Source organism: Ixodes scapularis, unplaced genomic scaffold (genome assembly GCF_016920785.2).
Source record: "Ixodes scapularis isolate PalLabHiFi unplaced genomic scaffold, ASM1692078v2 PGA_scaffold4__175_contigs__length_147842914, whole genome shotgun sequence".
Taxonomy (NCBI): domain Eukaryota; kingdom Metazoa; phylum Arthropoda; class Arachnida; order Ixodida; family Ixodidae; genus Ixodes; species Ixodes scapularis.
In genome coordinates this window covers 2,038,817-2,053,424 of record NW_024609879.1, presented here as the reverse complement: position 1 = coordinate 2,053,424, position 14,608 = coordinate 2,038,817, and the positions used below count along the sequence as shown (strand labels likewise).

The 14,608-nt window shown below is 42.3% G+C and overlaps 1 protein-coding gene across 1 annotated transcript in view; it reads left to right on the top strand.

The window, feature by feature from the left end:
- Positions 1-14,608, top strand: part of LOC8026823 (ryanodine receptor) — a 561,398-nt gene that overhangs the window by 149,802 nt on the left and 396,988 nt on the right. Inside the window, exons 25-26 of the mRNA XM_040217827.3 lie at positions 1,159-1,236; positions 7,161-7,323. Of these exons, the coding sequence (XP_040073761.2) occupies positions 1,159-1,236; positions 7,161-7,323 (241 nt within the window). The remainder of the gene's footprint in view (positions 1-1,158; positions 1,237-7,160; positions 7,324-14,608) is intronic.

Sequence of the window (14,608 nt, the reverse complement as noted above, 5' to 3'; positions counted from 1 at the left end):
GGCATCGAGGAAAAGGAGGACCAATATAATAGTGCCCTCTCCATTGTACTGCGCCCCAAGGAGATAGTATTTTTCCGGGGTTCACAAAAGTGCAACCATGAAAAAGAGGAAGAAGAAAATAGACCAAAAGCTCCTTCATTCCGATAGTTAAGAAAGAAGAAAGAACACGTGGACGGCGTTATTAAATGGTTAATAGTCCAGCGGTGTGAATGTATAATTATTTGTGTGCTTTTATTCTTTCATTTTCAGCCGGTAATTTCACAAGTTCTGAACTAACTTGTTCAGCTTCAACCCGCAACAACGAATTGAAGGTTTCCGCATGTTCCAAATGATATCACTCTATAAAGTGATTGAATTGCCTTATAGAAATATTTAATGAGTTTTAGGCGGGATTCCGACCCACGACCCTTCGGTTTCCAGCAACATACGCTACTGTCTAGGCCACGCAAAACACGGTTGACGGCTTGGGAGCAAGTTGAAGTTTATATGTTTGTGTTTCGCTATTGCGTTTTAATCTTAAAGATGAAGCTTAAGCGTCCTCTAAATTTTCTTAATTCAAATTCCCGAAAATCGTTGATAACATTCGTTTTATTCAAATAACGGTGAGTTCTGAAAGATTGGCATCTGGTTCGGAACGCTAGCGTTACATTTTACCGCGATACGTTGTTACTTTTTGCAATGTGAAAAACACCGTTCTACTTTCTTCCCAAATCTCGTTATAAATATATATATATATATATATATATATATATATATATATATATATATATATATATATATATATATATATATATAAATGGGGTGTGTGACTGTTTACACAACCTAGAACTTAGTCTGCCTCAGCGGGCAACTTGTCTCCCAGCTTTAGATGTGAAATCTAGCCAGTGCAGTGCAACCGCTAGGCTGAGTCTTTAACGTGCACCACGCAGTAGTGATACATAACCGCACGCCGGTACGATGCTCATCCAGATCGAAACGGGCTGGGGTGGAGATTGAACCCAGGATCCCTTGGTTCTGCAGCACGAGCTTTCGCTCTACGTGCTCCGAGCTGGTGTGCGCTAGCCCACGGGAATATCGATCCCCCCTTCTTTATATTTAAATCGGAACGGCACCGCGATGCGGAAGTTTCAAATGAATTATTCTCTCCCATTTTAACAGAACCATCCTGGCCCTAGGATACCATATTACAGTGGATAAACCACCGGCCCGCATCAAAACCATCAAGCTTCCGAATGAGTAAGTCTGCCTCGATTTTTTACCTCTATAACGGGATGCATTTTTCGAGCGTCAAAAACACAGCAGTCTACGTTTTTTTATGGTTCTTGGGACGTGTCCCTGACCGATGTGTTCGCCGCGTCCCGAGAAGTGGTCCCTCGGTATTTATCTGATGACAAAAGTGTCGTGCCCGTGGCTTGACTGGCGGTGGCACAGCAGCGCAGGCGGGCGCGGCAGTGTCTGCTGCAGATCTCTCAGCAGCCCAACAGAGACCAAAGCAGACACAGGACGCCTTAATGACCCTTGCGTACGCTCGCCGTTTTAGCTACAATTGCAACATCCGAGAGCATGACAGACCGGCTCCTTTAACGCAGTTTGGTGCCACTTCGAGACCACTTTCAAGGCCAGGATTCGATGGTGAACAGACTAGTCCAAGACGCGTTCCCGGCATCGTAGCGGAAGGGAATTGGGGGAATTGGTTACATGGTACCTTTATTGGCACGGTTATAAGTGCAACAGCATTCTTTAGCTATTAATCCGATAGCATTTTTAGCTACTTCACCCGGTTTTCGCGACATGGCATCTGGCCTCAAGTGCGCCGTGGGTAAAGGCAGCGCACGTATGCACCGCGTATACGCAGGACATCCGCATACGCACGACGTCCGCATACGCGGGTACCACGCGTTTGCGGACGTCGTCCTAGGCGCTGTCTTTGACGTCGCCCTCTAGGACGTCGTCCTTGATGTCCTCCTAGACGTCGTTCTTGAGATTGGCCTAGAGCTCGTCTTTGAGGTCGCCCTAAAGGTCGTCCTAGAGATCGTTCTAGACGTCGTCCTCTAGGACGTCGTTCTCGACATCGTCCTAGACGTCGTCCTTGAAGGCATCCTAACGGTCGTCCTAGTGATCGCCCTAAAGGTCGTGCTAGACGTCGTCCTCGACGTCGTCCTAGCAAGCGGAAAATCCCGCGCCGCGCATACATGGAGCGGCAGTACGCACACATTCGAATTCGCGCCCAAGTTACAAAACAATTTTTTTTTGTTTGGCGGGGTTTTCCGCCCAGGGGGCAGAGATAAAGGCGTGAAGCCTGACCGACTCTGCCCCCCAGCAGTTCAACAGTTAACAATGCAATGAATACATTCAGCAGAACATGGCCTAGTCAGTAATAATAAAAATAAAAAGATAGCGTTATGAAACAGGTAGTTAAACATTGAACAGTGTGATGTGTAAAATGAAATAAAAGGGCACAATAAAACAACTAGCAAAATCACATGTTACACAACAAGCATGATTCGTAGCGTAGAACAAATGTAACGTCGTAGACGCAGTAGCATCATACGACTAATATAGATATTAAAAAAACGCTTTACACAAAAGGAAGAAAAAGAGAAGAAGGTTACAGCATAAAATAGGACTGATAGCTGACGTCAATGATTGCGTCGTAAAGCGTACAAAAAATAAAGCGTTCACTAAAAATTTGCCTTGACTTAATTACAGTAAGTTGCGTCGTGCGTCTCATGACAAATGCTATCGCAATCCAGACTACAACAGCAGTGGTTTCTGCAGTAATTTATTTTACCACTGCCAGGTGCTCGAAATTCATTGGTTCAGCGATAGCTGCCTACCCAGCTACCAATCGACTTGTTTCTCTGAGCCAGAGCGTCCGCAAGACGCAGCCACAGAAGCGGCGGCGTCTCAAGCTGTGCAAATCGCAAGTTCGTGTGCTTCTTGCACAGGGGTTGAGATGATGTCAGAACGCCAAGCTCATATTGTCTGATTGAAAAACAATAGTGGGCCGACCTCAAGGCAAGTAGCATTCAGGTCTACCCACTGTCCTTTCAATCAAAGCCAATAATAGCTCGGCGTCGTTCCTACGTCACCGCAACCCTCTGCACAAGAAGGAGACGACTTTCTCTCTGCATAGAGAGCTTCTGCAATAGAATGGGCCTCCGGCGCCCGTTGGTCGCAAGTGCGCATTCGTTGCGTCGTCGCCTGTTGAGGAGGAAGGTGGGCGGAGAGAAGGAGACGCTTGCAGTCGATGAACGCTTTCGTCACCTCCTCGTAGCTCGCATTGCAAACGCGCCCCATAAATCATCGAGCAGTGGAAAACGCATCTGTCGTCTAGGCACATTAGTAGCGCCCCGCGACCATTCACACACAAAGCGTAGACAAGCTTCTGTCAGCGTGTATTGGGAGCGTGCAACCGTGAGTGCGCCGATTCGCTTCGAAAGGTATACACTGCCTGCACCAACGACAGAGCCCGCGTTACGTCACTTAGCGAGGCCCGCTCAGGCCTCTTCCCATGCACCCGCAATGTCTCGGTCACGGCTGCGCCTTCCTGCAGCCGCGTTTCTTCATTTCATTCTCGAGGAAAGGTGTGACACCTTGACATTCCAAGGCGTATTCATGTTTGACATTCCTAGTTACGTGTCTTCACGGCATTCGGGCCGCAGGAGTTGTTCGAAGCCTGAATTCAATGATGTGCTCCCTGAATTGCAACCGGCAACGACGAATACCTCCCGTGTTTTCTTGTTCAACAATGCCGGAATAAACCTGTACGAAGCGCTTGTGTGTTCAACGGCCAGAAATCAATACAGACGACATTCACCAGTGTCCCTAGAGATAACACGTACGTGTTAAGTATTGCTCGCTCCTCCTATTATCAGATTTCTCTTCGGTCGCTGGTGCGGATTGAGTAAGCGTACGGGGACATAGATGACCGCGGTGTTTTTCAGCAGCCCATGGAGAGGGTTTGTCTTTAAATTTTCAGCCCCGCGTAAAAAATGTTCGCGCCGACTATGGCCCTTAATGCTTTGTATAACGCTGTTTTAAGGTAGGTTGAAATTGATTACAAAATAACGTCGCCTTGACAGGATGTTTATGGGAAATGTTTCTCCTAGGAGAAGCACCCTGACGCCACTGACTTATTTGAAGCTTCCAATCCACGTGTGCTAACATAGCGTTTTAGGGTACTAAGATACCTTTGAGCTCAACAAAAAGAATATTAAATTGTGCCTTTAGCGTCCTTTTGAAACGCTGTAAGGATCTCCTTTAAGTGGTTTGTTCTTGTTGACTTATTCAAAAATGTTTATACACGTGAGGAAACCTGTTTTCGTTTATTCACATCCGATAAACCTCCCCTGCTGTTGGCATTCCCTGAATCAACCATATCAGAGGCACAGAGACTTGGTAAACATCTATGCACCCACTGCATAACTTTGCATCAAAGATGGCTCTTGTCTGCTTAACGCGTGCTTAAAGGGTAACTGCAAAGAAAAAAAAGTTTTTTTTTAAACAGCCTAATTGGGACAAGCATGTCACAAAACAAATGTTCCGCGAAAAAAATTATTTTTTTAATCAATATTTACGCCACAGGACGTAATTTAGTAGAGTCAGAACCTCTCCACATTTGAAACTCCCGCTCTTTCGACCGCCGCGGAAGAGGAGTACGCCCCGCCCCTCACTTTTCTTGCGTTGCGGAGTTGAACGACGCAGCGTCTCGACTTCCGGCAAGATATGGCAACTACGCCAGGCCGCGGTATTGTTTTGGTTTGACGCGGTTTGCGAGCACATGTAGCGAAGACGTGACCGGAGAAGTGCCCTTGTGGTGTTCCCGGAAGACGGAAAGTATCGTTCGTAATCGTCGTGCGCGCTTTGAAAGCGAAGGGAGTCACAGAATCCACGAGTGCGCAACCACAAGCCAAGGTTCACGACAGCGCTGCGTTGGTTTCGGCGATCTCGTTGTGTTTGGTGCAACACGGCGATGCCACAGAGCTGAAACGTTCGTGGTGTGTGTAATGCGGTGCTAACACGGAGCGCAAATTGGTTGTTGTGGGGTTGACGTTCAACCAGTTAAGTCCCGTCGTCGTCAGCTGATCCAGTCAAACTGGTCCGGGAGGACGCTGGGAGCGTTTTTAAAAGTAAATCTGCCTCGTTCTGTTTCAAAATGTGGAAGTTTCCCGACGCATACCGTGAGTAAAAAGCTGCGGGCGTTTTCAACAAAATTACGTCGTTTTAATTGAACAATGGACTCCGAATTGTTGTCCTAAATCTGCCGTTTTTATGCTTCGTGTTGGACTGCGTTTGCACAGCGACGTGTTGCATCGTGCGGTGTGAATAAATTTGGGCACGATTTCGTACCTGCCTTCAGATGCATGAACTGAGACCATTTTTACGTAGTGGACATAGTGCTTTTTTATTTTCTGTCTAGTCGCGGACGTGAGGTGCACACGGGGCGAATCTCGACGGCCTCCAGAGCGATATGACGAGAACGTAACTAGACACATTGGTCGCTACGCGAACGCCCGATTGCCTCCAGCCAAATAGCATTCCTTTCGGGGCGACACGGCTGCTGGAAGGCTCACTGTCGGGATCACGCATCAGCTCCGAAAAGTCAGCATTTGCACGCGGAAACAAGCAAAACAAAACAAAAAAAGCACGCTAAGCAAGCAAAGAGGAAAACGAAAGAACCGTGCTATGAAAGCCAAAACCCCGCGTCGCTTCCTATCACTAACACCTGCGACAGCTGCTAAACACACACTACTTCACTTCAAGAAGTCTCACTCAAGCACCTGGGTCAGCACGAAACGACGAAACACTGATCACTTCGGTGAAACGATTAGTCGAGGTAGGCGAGACAGGCGGGAGCAGAGACTTCGGCGGCCATGAAAGAATGGCGAAGCTTTTGTTTGTATGAATCCAAACGGAAGTGCCCGTCTTGTAAACCTTTTGTAAAGAATAATGACTCTCATCCCATGGGTTATTCTTTAAACGTAAAAACATGCCTCTCAAAAGGAAATTGCAACATGTAACAAAGGTTTAACAACCGGATCTAAGCTGTCAATCAAACTCTTAGCCAATGAGAACCTTTTGGGATTGACGTCACATAATCACAACTTCGTGGCGCGCGATTTAAAACGGACGAAATAGCCCCAAACTAAAATGAGTCTCACGCAATCAATATTGCTGTAAAAAATGTTTTTTCTCGCGGAAAAATTGTTTTTTGACATGCTTGTCCCAATTAGGCTATTTAAAAAAAAACTTTTTTTTCTTTGCAGTTACCCTTTAAAGAAACAGATTTACATATGGATGGGTAGGGACACCCAAGTAAGATTAGGTGCTTAGGGAACTCCTGAAGCTTGAAAACCTGAGACTGTGGTTTGAAAAACAGAAAATCGTAAAGTAGAAATAAAAAGGGACGTTGTCTGTCCCTTTTTCTTTCCACTTCACGATTTTCTGTTTTTCAAACCACAGTCTCAGGTTTTCAATCATCATGTATAACTTCCACCAGCTCTCCTGCACTTTAACCGTTTTTTCCTGAAGCTGCCTTGGGAATTTCTCGCTGTGCTTGTTTACACAAGCAATAGATGTCGCAACCCAGGAAGTGTCGATTCAACTGGACCTCGTCTGGCAGAACAAATCTGTCTTATTTCCTTGCTACTCTACATATTGTGTCTAAATAAAATCAAACAAACAAAGGCACAATCCAACAGTTATGCAGAATTATATGCGGCTTCCCAGAATCACCTCAGGCTGTTTCAAATAGAGATATAATGTTTGCAATTTTATAGTCATGCTGAAGGAACCTATTTATTCGTGTTTTTTTTTTTAACAGGCACTAAAATGGGCGAAGCTCAGTTAAAAGATTTCCAACCAATTTCTGACTAAAATGTGTTCGACACATTATGTAAACATCATCTGCCTTTAAAATTAGTCATTTCGTGTCTTAAAGGCGTGCTCAACGGGAGTTTTACTTCATCGAAACGCACCAATGTCGGAAGCTAGACAGCTTACCACATACCGAGTACAGAATCGGGGGTGCAAAGAAAATTCTGACTGTCGGCGCATCGTTTCGATATAGTTGTCGTTGCCTGCGATCCAGTGCAGCGTAGTTAAGAGCTCGCGTTTTGATGCGTCACACATATTCTCCTTGGACGACGTGGTTGCAGCCCATACCTGCAGTCGAACGGGTACAAGCCCGCCCCCCTGGATGTGGGCGCCATCAGCCTAACCCCCAAGATGGAAGAACTGGTCGACCTGCTCTCGGAGAACACCCACAACGTCTGGGCGCAGGAGCGCATCCAGCACGGCTGGACCTACGGACTCGTGGAGGCAAGCGTTTTTCTCTTTTCTCGGAGGGCAGGAAGCAATTGCGTTGTCCTCTTTTTCCAGCCCTGTCTGTCTATGTTATTCGGTTCTTGTTTTGTCTATGCCCCTTTTCATTTCGCTAGGCCATTCATATTTGTCTAAGTGACTCGGGTTTTTGTTTATTTACATTTCATTACGTTACTCAGGCTCTTCTAGGTCACTCGGTGCCAATTTTCCTATGTCCCAATACAATTTTCTAGGTCCCTCAGGTCTGCCTTTAAACCTATGCCCTATGGCGTTTTTATAAATTGATCAAGTCTTCCCAGGTCACCCATATTCTATTGAATTTATCTCCCCTTAGCGTAACTCGTCGCGAAGAAGATGATCGGTCCCTTTATTGTTCTATATTACAACTGACGTCACGCTCTCAATGTTGCCAGTTGAGGTTCTTACCCTCCCAGACAAAATTTGATGCTTAAATAATTACGCAAAAAAACGCTGTGACATGTACTTTTGCTTGCTAGTTCAGATGTTTTTATTCAAATGTTAAATCATTTTTGACGCCAATCGGTGATCTTAAATATTTTGCTTGAGCTAATTTTTAGATAGCCAAGGCGGCTTGTGATCTCCTAGATGAAGTGGCGCGATATAATATTAATAATTGTTTATCTTTCCGTGCCCACAAACCACTTTACAGTCTATGATATGGTGCACACACACCAAACTAAACTATATTAAGCATTAAAATACACGTTGCATTAAAAATAAAAAAATAATAGGTAAGAAAAACTGAAAAGGCTACACAAAACCCGCCTTTCAATAGACAGTTCGAAGACATCCACCTTCGTACATAAAACATAAGCTGGTAAAAAAGAAAAGTCAAGATGAGCAATTATTAATTGCTAAATGAATTCCCGATAAAGGAGACACAGAAGACGTAAAATATGAGAAAAACGTTAGCACATTCCTGCTGACCCTTGACGGAACATGAAAAGATAAAAAACACAACAAGTCAATTGAATTCACTTACCCTTAAAAAGCTTTTTCAATAAATATAAAAGTTCTATATGGCCTCCGGCCGGCAACCTTTTGCAACGCAAATCGAACAAGTAGCGTTTCATAATTCTAAAAATATTTTCTTCCTATACAACGGTAGTAAACAACTAAAATCATTAATTTGTGTACATTTTCATTTGCAACAGGTTGTGATATAGTTATTAAATTCCAAATGATTGGGTCAAATTCTTACCTTGGCCTCACTAATGTGTTAAAGCAACGGGGCGTTGAAAACTGGCGAACAACCTTAAAATCATTCCCAGTACTCTAAGTGCTGCATTAATGGTTAAATATACGTGATAATTAAGAGACAGTGAACTATTGATGAATACACCGAGATCCTTGATAAAAGGAACCCGAGGAATCGGGGCCCCTCCCAGATTATATAAAAAAAATAAAGTATGTTGCGCTTCCTGGATAGCACAATGGATGTAGTGTTCTTGGCGTTCTGTGACAAGCGGTTTTTTGCGCATCATTTAGAAACACGTTCTATGTCGGCCTCGAGAAGAGAGCAATCAGAAAATGACTTTGCACTGATAAAAAAAGTTTAATATCACAAGAAAACAAAATATATTTTGCATCGGTAACACAATATGGAACATCATTTAAAGAAAAGGAACAAAAGTTGTACCAGGATTGATCTCTGGGGTACGCCAGGAAGAAATAAACTCGTCGAAATAGCTATCAGAAATCCGAACAGAATTCTGACGGCCGATCAGATAAGTGAAAAACCTCGAGCAAAGATGCGGACTGAAACCATGCAAGGCAAGCTTCTGTACCAGTAAATATTGACATACACAATCCAACACTTGCGACATGTCAAATTAGATCGCATCTACTTGTTCCCTACTCGACACCACTGGTGCAGATTAACTCAAACACGGGCATAATTTTGACTTAACTAACCTTAAAGTACCGTGTTCAGATGCAAATATCATTGTGATAATGTAAAAGTAAACACGCTTACGTATTGCTTTTTCAAAAAACATTTGCAAAACTGCATAACAACTGCATAAACCATCTTACGGTAATTATTAACAAATGTCGAATCAGCGTTCTAAAAAATAGGATGAACTGCAAGACAGATGCTTACATAGATATAGAAATGAACCTACTAAAATATTTACTATTGGGGTGTGTGAAAATTTTTTAATTATGTTTTGAAGATAGTATATCAAATATGAATAATGTAAAAAATTACAAAAAAGTATTGCTATATTTATATATAAATGGAGACTAGAAGTTGTTAGTGAATAAATGTTAAATCTTTTGGCATGATAAAAAAATCTGTGATCGCATCTTAATCCCCCCTAAAATCACATAAATAAAAAATGACCGAAAAAGGACAACCGTAGAGTCAGGGCTACTTCTAAGAAACGACTGAACATTAATTAAAGATGGAGTCTAGTTTTAGCCCTATCCGGTACCATTTAAAAATTAAGTGCCGACGCAGCCAACGCTACGAGGAAATGCTCTCCAATCCGTCCAAAACGCCCCGTTATGCTGTTCGTGATGTTTTTGTGCGTATCCTATCATCACTTCATCAATCATAAACAGACAACGACCAGTGACTTTAGCTTTTCATGCTTCCTGATTAGCCCCATTAGCTCGTAGAGTCGACTGCGTCTGTACCTAAGCGGAAACCGAGTGTACACATCAACTTATTGCCTAGAAACTAAAGCCAAGGAATTCATCCATTTTATTCCGCCATGATTCAAAGCTGTTTCGTGCTCTTAGAATTCGAAATTTTAAAAACACTAAGGTTATGACATGTCCACACATGGCTGAAGCCTACCTGCACTGAAGTTGTCGAAGGAGACAGAGCTAGTGACACTTCGCCTATTTTTACTTTTCTCTCAATTGTGCAGAGCTTATTTGTAGGAGCAAACAAGAATGCTGTGCAAGGTTTTAAGTTTATACATTAATCTTTTCAAAGGCAACATAAAAGTATATCATTTATATACTGCACTTACGGATGAACACTATAGTTGGTAAACATTAATAAGCGGGCTCTTTTACGGCGAAGTTATTCATGACTCGTTGGTCGTGTTTTTTCATGTCCCTTGACAGAACAGTAGTCGACAGATAAAATAGTCGACCAAAAACCCACGCGCTCGCCTTACCTTTTATCATGTGTTTTTGACACTTGTTTCAATAAGGAAGCCACCAAACAAGCGTCAAATCTACGCGATAGGTGATAAGCACGTAGCTCTCCCCACATGCGGCTCTCGGTCAAAATTGCAGTTGTATAAGCTGCCGCAGCAACGGCAGCGCACCATGTCTTTCCATATAAAAAAGTTTTGGTACGTTGCATTTACTTCTCTTTCGTCAATCATTTGGTATTGGCCCTTTTGCTGTTTACAAACATGAACTGCCGCATGCGTCCCAAGTGGCTTAAGGTCGCTACGTCTTGGTGAGCCTGTTGAGCTTGCTTATGTCACCAGTGCTCGATAGCCTAAAGGCTACATGAACAAAAAAGTTTGAGATTTAACGAAAGCCTTCGGCTGTACAATATTATATCTTGGAGGAGGGAAGTGGGTTTACGAGAATACTCGAAACATTTTAACAGATTTCGCGCTTATGCGTTCGTTTGGCGTCCACCCGGAGAATCGGTGGGTAGACGCTTCATCTTCATTCTAAGCAGCGGTGTTAAGGTGGCCTTGTTGCTATGGTAAATTTTCCTTCATTACTTTTATGAACCGGAAGTTCTCTGAGACGTCAAAGACTAGAGTACCCCTTGGTTGCGTTTGCCATAAAGAGGGTGTATAATACAGCCGGCAATAGTTGCAAAAGATACCACAGCTTCGCTGTTCAAACACCTTCACAGCGTGAATTGGAGCCTCAATTTTTTTTTTCATTTTAAATCATAGAGGAAAGAGTGATCATGTCTCAAAATCTTTAAAAATATATATGTGCTGGGCAAATTCTGTACTAGCAAGCACCTGAAAACTGTTTTGGCGTCACATACCCAGTGTATCAAATATCGGCCAGGTTCTTGAAATCGACCGCAAAAACCGGGTTCTTAACCTATCGAGCTACGATTTTGTGCAGCGTCGCCCACAGGTGGTGTATTTTTCTATAAAATTCGCAAAGATCGATCTTACCAGAAAAAAAAAGGTAAACCAAGAAAAAGGTTTAAGTCCTATGAAAACGCAGCGAAGCCACCTGTCTTCAAACCATATGGCGCCCTATGGTTTGAAGACCGGTGCTTTTGCTACATTTCCATAAAAGTTAAGCCTTTGTCTCTTTTTATTTTTCCTCGGGTAAGTTCGATCTTAGCAAATTTTAGTGAAAACATGCACCACTTGTGGGCAACGCTGTACAAAATCGTAACGCAATAAGTTAGGAAATCGATTTTTGCTGTCGATTTAAAAAGCGTGGCCGCTATTTGAGACACCCGGTAGATAGCTTTTCAATTTGTTTTAAATTATAGATTTTAGATTTCGGGGAATCTTCACAGGTCGCGTACATGCTTTTCCAGACACAAACACCTTCCGCACTACCAAAATACGTTTACCTTGCGTGTTAAACTACATTAAAAGCGAAAATTGTTAAACTTGTTCACAAAAATATATACATATTCTTTTTAATCGCGATCCCCGCCCGTTTCGTGATAAGTTACCAGGTTTGGAAGATTATAGCTTTAGTACTAATCAATTTATGAAATAAATTATATATCCCATGAAAGCTTGACCGAATGCATATTCCACAAGCATATTATTAGTATAGGCAAATAATAATAATAATAATAATAATAATAATGACTTTATTTTCAGTGCCCAAAAACAACCACAGCGGTCTTCACTTTGTTGCACCTGTTCAATCCTAGAAACACGTTGGTATATTACCATCACCCAAAAACAAATAAACAAACAAAATGTTATCAGTAAATTACAAGGTTATTCAACTGATGGCGGTACAATGAAATGGATGTACAGAAATCGAGGTGCTTAGGAGCAATGCTGTTGTATAATGTCTGAATCCGAGAAAGCGGTGAAGTACAACAAGGTGAACGTACATCAAAGCATACGGGATGTCTAGTATGGCGTAAGTTAACATGAAAATTAACTTTGCTGAGCATTGATGGCGAATCAATTACACTATTCACAACATTATGCAAAAATACAAAATCATGAATCGTTCGCCTTTCAGACAAGAGTGTAAGCGAAAATGACCTAAGTATGTATTCATAGTCATAATAACAGCGCCTTTCAAAGTACCTATCGTAAACAATACGAATCAATCTTTTTTGAACATTTTCGATGGTCAAGGCCTGTGCCCTAGATATTGAGTTCCATATTACCGAGGCAAATTCCAAACGTGACCTAACTAAAGATTTGTAAAGATGTAACAAACAATGAGGCCTCCTGAAATTCTTCGACAAACGTGATATGATTCCCAGAACTCTCATAGAACTTCCTACCACAAAAGATACATGATTTCTAAAAGACAAGGCACTATCAACGTACACGCCAAGATCCTTCACACACAGTACACGTTCAATTGGCATAATATCAAGATGATAAGTAAAACTGAAAGGCACATGGCGTCGGCACAAGGATAGGACCTTTGTTTTTGCAGGATTAAGCAATAATAGATTTTGTTCACACCACTGAAAAATGAGGGACACATCACGCTGTAGGATCTCGCAGTCCACAGGAGAGTGAATCATTCTAAACAACTTGATACCAGCAGCAAAAAGTAACAACTGGGAACTCTGGACACAAGATACTATATCATTTATAAATATTAAAAACAAGAGAGGGCCCAGGATTGACCCCTGTGGAACACCTGACGTTGAAAAGTAACTATGGGAATAACTATCAACAACGCGAACAGAGTTCGAGCGGAGTGACAGGTAACTCTGGAACCACTGACATAACTCTGGGGATAGACCATATAAAAATAATTTATGCAAGAGTAATTTGTGACTGACCTTATCAAAAGCTTTAGTCATATCAAAGTATATTGTGTCTACCTGCCCCCTATTTGTAACAAATGGAGCGCAAAAATCAAGAAAAGTACACAAATTAGTCTGGACAGACCTACCACTCAGGAACCCATGCTGCAAAGGTGTTAATTTTTGACGGAAATAAAAGAGCATCCGGGTATGTACAACAATCTCGAAAACCTTAGAAAACCCACAGAGCAGAGAAACAGGACGATAATTCGTAACAACCGAGGCATCACCACTCTTTAAAATCGGAACAATAACTGATTTCTTCCAAAGAGATGGAAAGACCCCAGAACTAAGCGAAAGATTAAATATGTGCTTTAAAATGGGAATAAACAAATCACCGCATCCTTTGATTATAAAACTCGGTATACCATCAACACCACTTGAAAACTTTGGTTTTAATTTTCTTATCGCTTCCGCAATTTCGACATGATCCACTTGTACGGAATGCAAGAAGTCATGACAGCTTATCTTATCGTCACCAGGCTGGAAAGACCCGTGGCAGCTAGTGTAACATTTTCTAAAATAATCGGCAAAAATATTTGCAACGTCATCAGGCGACGAATGATAGGCCGGTGTGTGCACTACATCATCACGTAAACAGATGCCTCGACTTGCATCGCGCGTGTGGTGTTTTACAAACTGCCAGAACTTTTTTGGTCGACGAATCAAGCTATTCTCAACGCTATCGAGGTGAAAACGTTTATCACGCTTGAACAATTTTTTTTCTAAAGCACGATATATGCTAAATTTGGTGTACCAAAGTGTATAACCAGTATTTTTGAAGAGTCTGTGAAAATGTTCTTTTTTGCGCAGGTATACTTTAAGTTCTTGCGAAAACCAGTTAGGATAGATGGAAATTTTGTTTATGTTTTTAGGCACAAAGCTATCGATAGCATCTTTAGTAACTGAGGTAAGCATCTCGCTAACGCGATCGACATCCGACATAGCAAGAACATTGCTCCAGTCAAAATTCTCGATAGATCTATAAACACTCATATAATCACCTTTCGAAAAGCAATAATTTGATGGCATACACGATACTCGTGACCTGAAGGGAAGATAAAACTGGACAATAAAAGGTGGATGAAAAACATCGATCTGTACAAGGGGATCGAAGGCAGGACTCAAGTTTAAAATCGGTATATTCGAAAGAGCAAGATCAAGAATATTTCCTACGCTATTTTTTATCGTATTGTGCTGTTCGAGCCCGCAGAAGTTTATAAAATATAATAACGAAGATGCTTTGCTAGTTGTGATGCTGTTGCTATTCACATTTTGAAGTGCCCAGTCAAC